We start from the raw sequence: 6,556 nt of genomic DNA on the forward strand, positions 1-6,556 counted from the left end.
CAGCTCCCTCTCGCCCTGGCTCGTCTCTCCCCGGTGTCTGGCCCCATTTATTCCCAAAGATTTATGGAGCCCCTCCCCGGGCCAGGCCCAGTTCCAGGCACTGCGGAGTGAACAAGACAGAGGAGACCCCTGCCCTCAGGGAGCTCACTTTTGAGGCGCAGGTGGACCATAAACGAATAAATCAATACGTTCCTTCGAAAGCAAGACAATTTCTGACTGGCGTTATTGGTGTGGAGAAAAGGAAGCCGCGGTCTGCTGGGGTGGCCACCGGACACCGGGAGCCCAGGGAGGGCCGTGAGCGGCAGGGAGGGGCTGGCCCAGTGCAGGGTGGGCTTCCAGGCGCGGGAACAGCACGTGCAAAGGCCCTGGGGTGGGACGGGGGCGCCTGGGCTTTCCTCCAAAACCGATGGGAAATTCTCTCACCACCTCTTTCTCTCGACCCCCGTTTCCAAGCAGAGTCTAAATGTGACATGCACGTGTGCAAACCAGCCCAGGAGGCAGGTGCTGTGCGGACGGAGGCCCTGAGGCCGGACCTTCCCTAGCCCGGCTTTCCGCGGAGGAAACGACAGTGGGGGACACGACTCCCCGCCCCGCCGGGGGGGACATGAATACCCCACCCCGCCCCCCAGGACCCCAGGACCGTTCCCTAGAAAGTGCCTGGGTCTTTCTGCAAGTCTGACTCCAGACAGAAGGGCCAGGCTTCGGGCCCCCAGGCCTGCCCCTCATCAGGGCCCGGCCTCGCTCGCTCCGGGCCTCAGCGTCCGGGTCCGCGACGCTCCTGCCGCCCCCAGCGCGTCCAGCCAGAGTCTGCGTTCTCCCCGCCACCGCACCGCTCCGCCCCGGCGCCCGCCACTCACGCCGTCCACGGCCTTCCATTGGTCGCACGCGCTGCCTCTCCGCCCCCGCCGCGGGCCAATCACGCCCCAAGACAGACAGCCCTCTCCCCCCCGGCAAAGCCCCAGACGCAGCGGCCCCTGCGGATTGGCCGAGAGGGGTGAGGGACGGGCGTACTAGGAGAACGCTGATTGGGCGGCTGGTCCCGAGTGGGCGGGGCAGGCCGAGGTCAGAAGGGGCACCTGGCGAGCAGCGGGAGGAAGCGGTGGGCCGAGGTGAGTGGCCGCCAGGGGTCCCGCCGCCGGGGGTCTCGCCGCTCAAGGCCTGGGCCGGATCCAGCCCCGCGTCTCCCCGGGAGACCGACCCCCGCCGCGCAGGTGGGGAACCTGAGGCTCGCGGAGCCTCCGGACCGGGGACCAGGGGCTCGGGTCCGCCCGGCTGCGGCACAGCCTCCGCTTTTCCGGCCGTTTCGCGTCAGCCCTGGGGAGTGTGGGGTCTGGCTCCCCTTTCTCCAAAGGGGAAACTGAGGCTCAGACGGAAGTGAAACCCCGCCAAGGTCACACGGCCAGAAGTCCGCGCTCCAGGGGTGGTTGTCCGTGGCCACGGTGGGAAATAAACTGCTCTGCTCCCCACCAATGGTTGCGCCCCCGACCCCCGCTCCCGTCCCGGCTCCGGCCTGGGCCTGTCATCACCCGCATGACGCCACCAAATCTGCCTACAGCCCCGACTTCCCTCCCCGCACTCCCCCCCCCCACACACACACACTGTTCAGGACTCAAATGTTTCCTCTTCCTAAAACCATTTCCAGTCCTGGAACCATAGTTAGTCCGGGGCGCCTGCCCCTGACTGGGACCCCCCTGCGCCCCGAGTCCCCCTGTCCTGGCCCCTCCCCACCCCCCCACCTTCCTCCGGGCCTCCCTGTCCAGTCCAGCCCCAGGGTCTCCAGCCTGGCCTCTTCCTTCTATTTTATACTTGGAAAACTTTTTATAGAAGCCTACCACATTTACAGAAAAAATGGACAAAACCCAACTGCACAGCTCAAATAGGTTTTCATGAAGCACATCCCTTGACATCTAACACCACAGATTAATTTTGCTTCATATAAACATTTATTTTATCGTATTTATTCTTGACTAGACAACCTGTTGCACAGTGTTCAGATTCAAGAGGAGCAAAAGTGTACTCAGCGGAGGCCAAGTCTCCTCCTCACCTGTGCTCAGCAAACCCCTCCCCAGCCCGGGACACCCATTCTTTGTGTGCTTGCCACAGATAACATCTAGATATAAGCCAGTACACACATATTTTATTTCTCTTTTTTTCTTTGATACAAAGACTTCTTTGTGACTCTTTTTTCAGCTGCAAAGAATTCCCTGGTATGGCTGTACCATTATTTGTATAACCAGCACCCAAATGATGAACATTTCGATTTATTTCTAATCCTGGACTTTGCCTGCGAATCCTGTAATGAGTAACCTTGGCTTCTTTCCACATGTTTCTGCAGGATAAATACCTGGGAGTGGCTTTTCTGGGGCAGCAGGAATTTTGAACTGCCGTGGAGGTGGCTGCAGTCTGCTCCCCCCGGCCCAGGTGGGGGCCTGTTTTGTGCGGACACCTGTCATGGGCATGTGGACTTTTTGGCACCCAGATCTGGCCTCGCCCCTCCCTTCTCCTGAGCCCTCTGTCCTCAGCAGAAAGACCCCCTTTCCATCACCTCCACAGCTATCTTAGTTTGCCAGAGCTGCTGTGACAAATGCCACCCCCTGGTGGGCTTAGACAACAGGAAGTCATTGTCTCCCAGTTCTGGGGGCTGGACGTCCAGCATCAGGGTCTTGACAGGCCATACTTTTTCCTGGAGGGGAGCGAGCTGGCACTGGCTGCCATGTCCTCGGGGCTCCTTGGCCTGCATCTCAGCACCCGGCACTCAGCCATCTCCCATCTCGATTCCCTGCCTCCTGGCTTCTGCACCTTGGTGTCAGGACACCTTTGAAAGTCCTGTTCACAACGAGCATGGCCTTGTGGGGGGCGTGATTCAGTCGCCAGCACCTGCTCACCCGCGGTCCCCAGCATGGCAGACATGACCCTCTGTGCTGGGCGCACCTCGGACAGGAGACGCATCCCGCCATTGAGGGGCTTGAGGACTGATGGAGGGAGGTGGGGGGGGTGCCCCAGGTGGAGGAGACGGCCTGGGCAGAGCCCGGGGGTTCGGGGACCACAGAGGCACAGGGGTGTGACTTAGAGGGTGACAGAGGCGGGGCAGCCAGAGTGGCCGCTCAGGGTTTTCCAAATGGTCGTTTCCACCTCTCCACTTCCTTGGGGAGAAGTGGGCAGACCCTGCCAGGATATATCAGGGTCCCTCAGAATCCCAGCACTTACCCCAGCTGCGATTGCATGGCCGGTTGATTCACTGTGGGTTTTGTTTTAGAGCGAGGTCCCATTCCATTTATTTCATTGATAGAAATTTGCGTAACACAGAGCTCACCATCTTAACCATCCGTTAGGTTTTTCAGTTACACATGTTGCATGCAGAAAGTGCTTTGTGTGGTGTGTTCAGATTTTGAAAGAATCAGTAAATATCCGTGTGTCACCTCCCAGCTTAAAACATAGGAGCCCACTGTGCCTCTCCCCAATGCTTGTCCTCTGTTATTTCCTAGGGACTCAGCTTCCTAAATGAAAGAACCCAGCTGCAGCCCCAGGTGTGCGGGGAACACCTGCCCCTAGGGGCCCAAGGGCCAGGCCCTGTGGGGAGCCGTGCCTTGCTCCCAGGGTCTCTGTGCCCTGGACAAGTCACGGCACCACCAGGGCCTCCCTTTCCTCCTGGGGCTGCGGCAAGAGGTGCACCCCGTATCCAGGAGTGCCCTGGGCAAGGGGCTGGCCCGTGCCAGGCAGGTCACCGAGGGCCACCTTTAGGGGGCCCATGGTGCAGCAGGGAGGTGGTTAACTGAGCGATCACGGAAGTCAGGGTGCTGGGAGGCGAGTGGGGAGTCTGGGGGTGGTCACCAGGGACTGGACCCTGGACACTTCCCAGAGGACCCCTGTGCCCACCCCCAGGACATGGCGGCTGTCAGGCCCGGCCTGGGCCGGATCGTGCCCGGGTCGTCTGTCCTGTTCCTGTGCGACATGCAGGAGAAGTTCCGCCACAGCGTCGCATACTTCCCCCAGATCGTCAGCGTGGCCGCCCGCATGCTCAAGGTAGGGCCGGGCCTCCTCCCTCGGGCCCTCGGCCCCGGCGCCTCCTCCCTCTCACTGCGGCCTCGTTCCCCACTTTGCCCTTCCCAGGTGGCCCGGCTGCTGGCGGTGCCGGCCCTGCTGACAGAGCAGTACCCCCAGGGCCTGGGCCCCACGGTGCCCGAGCTGGGGGCCGAGGGTCTGCGGCCCGTGCCCAAGACGTGCTTCAGCATGGTGCCCGCCCTGCGGGAGGAGCTGGACGCCCGGCCCCAGCTGCGCTCCGTGCTGCTCTGCGGCATCGAGGCACAGGCCTGCATCTTGGTGAGAGCTGGCCTGGCCCCGGGGGTCCCCCATTCTCACCTGGGGTCCTTGCATCCGACATAGAACACCGCATCCTGACCCAGACCCCCATCCTCCTGTAGGAACCCCTTCCTGACCAGGGCCCCCCCTGCTTCCTGGCCTGACCCCAGCCTCCCTAATCACCATCTGGGGCCACAGTCTGACCTAGGATCCCTGACCCCTCACCTGGGCCCCCATCCTTATCCGGGGCTGTCTCTGACCTGTCTCTGCTCCCAGAACACAACCCTGGATCTCCTGGACCGGGGCCTGCAGGTCCACGTGGTGGTGGATGCCTGCTCCTCCCGCAGGTGAGGGGTCTCCCTGAGGTGGGGGAAGGACCCGGGGCCCCGACCGGGGCACTGACTCGCCTCTCCCCCACCCCGCAGCCAGGTGGACCGGCTGGTGGCCCTCTCGCGCATGCGGCAGAGTGGTGCCTTCCTGTCCACCAGCGAAGGGCTCATCCTGCAGCTCGTGGAGGACGCTGCCCACCCCCAGTTCAAGGAGGTGAGGATCCCTGCCCTCTGCCTCAGGCCACCTGCCTGCTCCCCGGCCACCCAGCAGGTGCCCTCTGCACACCTGCCATGGGGAACGCACGGGACCAGCCTGTTCCAGTGGGGGAGGCTGCCCGTCTGCACGCATCCGTGAGAGATGTCGATGGTCAGGTGGCCACGAAGAAGGATAAAGCAGGGAAAGGGCCTTGGGCGTGTGGGGTGGGGGGCATTGCAGAGGGGGCCTGGAAGGCCCTGGAGGAGGTGACGTGGTGGTGAAGTGAGGAGGAGCGAGCCTGCAGACAGCTGGAAGACCAGTCCAGCAGAGACCCTGTAGACGGGGTCCTTCCACCCCCACCCTGCCCTTCCCTCCATGCCCGGCCCTCAGGCCCAGCCTCCACCCCCCACCAGAGTGACCCCCAAGTTCCCAGGTCTGACCTGGCAGCCCCCAGCTTCAAACCCTTGGCCCTCAGGAGATGGAGAAACATCCGAACTTGGCATTCCCGGCCCTCGTGGGTGTGCCCTCTTGGTTCAGTTCCATGGAACGTTGTTGCAGACCCCAGATGCAGCAGTGGGCAAAGCAGGCCTGGCTGGCCCCCCGGGGTTTCCCTTAGAGTGTGGGGTGTGTGAGGGCGTGGAAGTAGGTCCTTCCTCGTTACACAGGGTGACCCGGAGCCGGGAAGGAGATGTGCTGGTGGGGCGAGGTGGGCGAGGTGGGGGCGCCTCCAGACGTTCCATGTAAGGGGGAGAGGGAGCAGACAGGGCGTAGGCCCTCAGGGGCCCTGGACTCGCCCTTCCCGGGCAGGGCACGGCGGGCACCGGGTGGGCAGAGATTCAGGATTGTAGCCCTGGGAGGCCATCAGGACTTTTGTGCAGGGGGAGCTTGCTGGGGTTAGATCTGCGGTTTACAGGGACATCTGCCGCTGGGTGTCCGGCCGCTGTGTGGTGCGAAGGGAAGGGGGACACAGGAGGCTCCCGCAGGCCATGCATGGAGGCAGTGGGGACGGGTGCGTTGAGGGTTGTCCTTATTCTGATTTTATTTTTTATTTTCCAAAGGTAAGCATGGCGGCACTGCTGGTGGATGGGAGCTGGGGTGTGTGGGAGCAGCCGGATCACAGCGGGGTCCCCAGGATTTCAGCTTGACTTGTGGGGGAAGGTGGGGAGTTCGAGGTGCAGGGGGCGGTGTCTGGGGTTCGGGGTGAGGCTCTGGGCTGCAGGTTTGGGAGTTGAGGGCAGAGAGGAGGCGAGGTGGGAGCGAAGGATGACCGCCGGGAGCTCAGGACAGAGCCGCCGGCCACTGGTGCTCCCGGCCCCACAGGGTCGGCCGCGCAGGCGTGGGGACTGGAGGCCCCGCTGAAGTTCTGAGAAGAGGGCGTGGTGGGCTCGGCCGGTCGCCTCCGAGAGCGTCCTCTGCGTCGCCGTCAGGGGGGTGCGGACCTTCACCCTTCCCTACCCCCCGTCTTCCCCCTGCAGGTCCAGAAGGTCATCAAGGAGCCCGCTCCGGACAGCGGGCTGCTGGGCCTCGTCCAAGGCCAGAACCCCCTCTTCAGGTGACCTCGCGGCCCTGCCTTGCGGGGAGACCGCTCTCCTGTCACCCGGACCTCGGCGGAGGAGCCTCCCCCGTCCCGGCCTCCCGGGAGTGGTGCAGTCCACCCGGAGCACCGCCCCTCGGGGGGAAGGCGGGGCGCTCCCCTGCGGTTGGTCGCCAGCTCCCGGAAATGCAAATGAGG

The 6,556-nt window shown here is 63.3% G+C and overlaps 1 protein-coding gene across 4 annotated transcripts; it reads left to right on the forward strand.

Annotated features, from left to right (window-relative positions):
* Positions 1 to 1,052: 1,052 nt before the first annotated feature.
* ISOC2 (isochorismatase domain containing 2) lies at positions 1,053 to 6,524 on the forward strand. Of its 4 annotated transcripts, none has more exons than XM_037819548.1 (7): positions 1,056 to 1,109; positions 2,336 to 2,421; positions 3,883 to 4,023; positions 4,111 to 4,320; positions 4,576 to 4,646; positions 4,725 to 4,842; positions 6,300 to 6,524. In XM_037819548.1, the coding sequence occupies exons 3-7, from the start codon at positions 3,886 to 3,888 to the stop codon at positions 6,378 to 6,380; spliced, it is 618 nt and encodes a 205-aa protein (XP_037675476.1). In that variant the 5' UTR covers positions 1,056 to 1,109; positions 2,336 to 2,421; positions 3,883 to 3,885; the 3' UTR covers positions 6,381 to 6,524. The 4 variants fall into 4 exon arrangements, with proteins under 4 accessions (XP_037675478.1, XP_037675476.1, XP_037675479.1 ...); XM_037819549.1 differs by having other exon boundaries at positions 1,098 to 1,211; XM_037819550.1 differs by lacking the exon at positions 2,336 to 2,421 and having other exon boundaries at positions 1,053 to 1,109.
* Positions 6,525 to 6,556: the final 32 nt, after the last annotated feature.

The sequence above is a fragment of the Choloepus didactylus genome, chromosome 27 (assembly GCF_015220235.1).
Source record: "Choloepus didactylus isolate mChoDid1 chromosome 27, mChoDid1.pri, whole genome shotgun sequence".
NCBI lineage: Eukaryota > Metazoa > Chordata > Mammalia > Pilosa > Megalonychidae > Choloepus > Choloepus didactylus.

What these genes read in the sequence shown, in the direction of transcription:
- ISOC2 (XM_037819550.1), top strand. Translation starts at nt 3,886, where the DNA reads ATGGCGGCTGTCAGGCCCGGCCTGGGCCGGATCGTGCCCGGGTCGTCT. An exon ending in AGGCACAGGCCTGCATCTTG is followed by an intron (nt 4,321 to 4,575) that starts GTGAGAGCTGGC and finishes CTCTGCTCCCAG; the next exon opens with AACACAACCCTGGATCTCCT. An exon ending in CCCACCCCCAGTTCAAGGAG is followed by an intron (nt 4,843 to 6,299) that starts GTGAGGATCCCT and finishes TTCCCCCTGCAG; the next exon opens with GTCCAGAAGGTCATCAAGGA.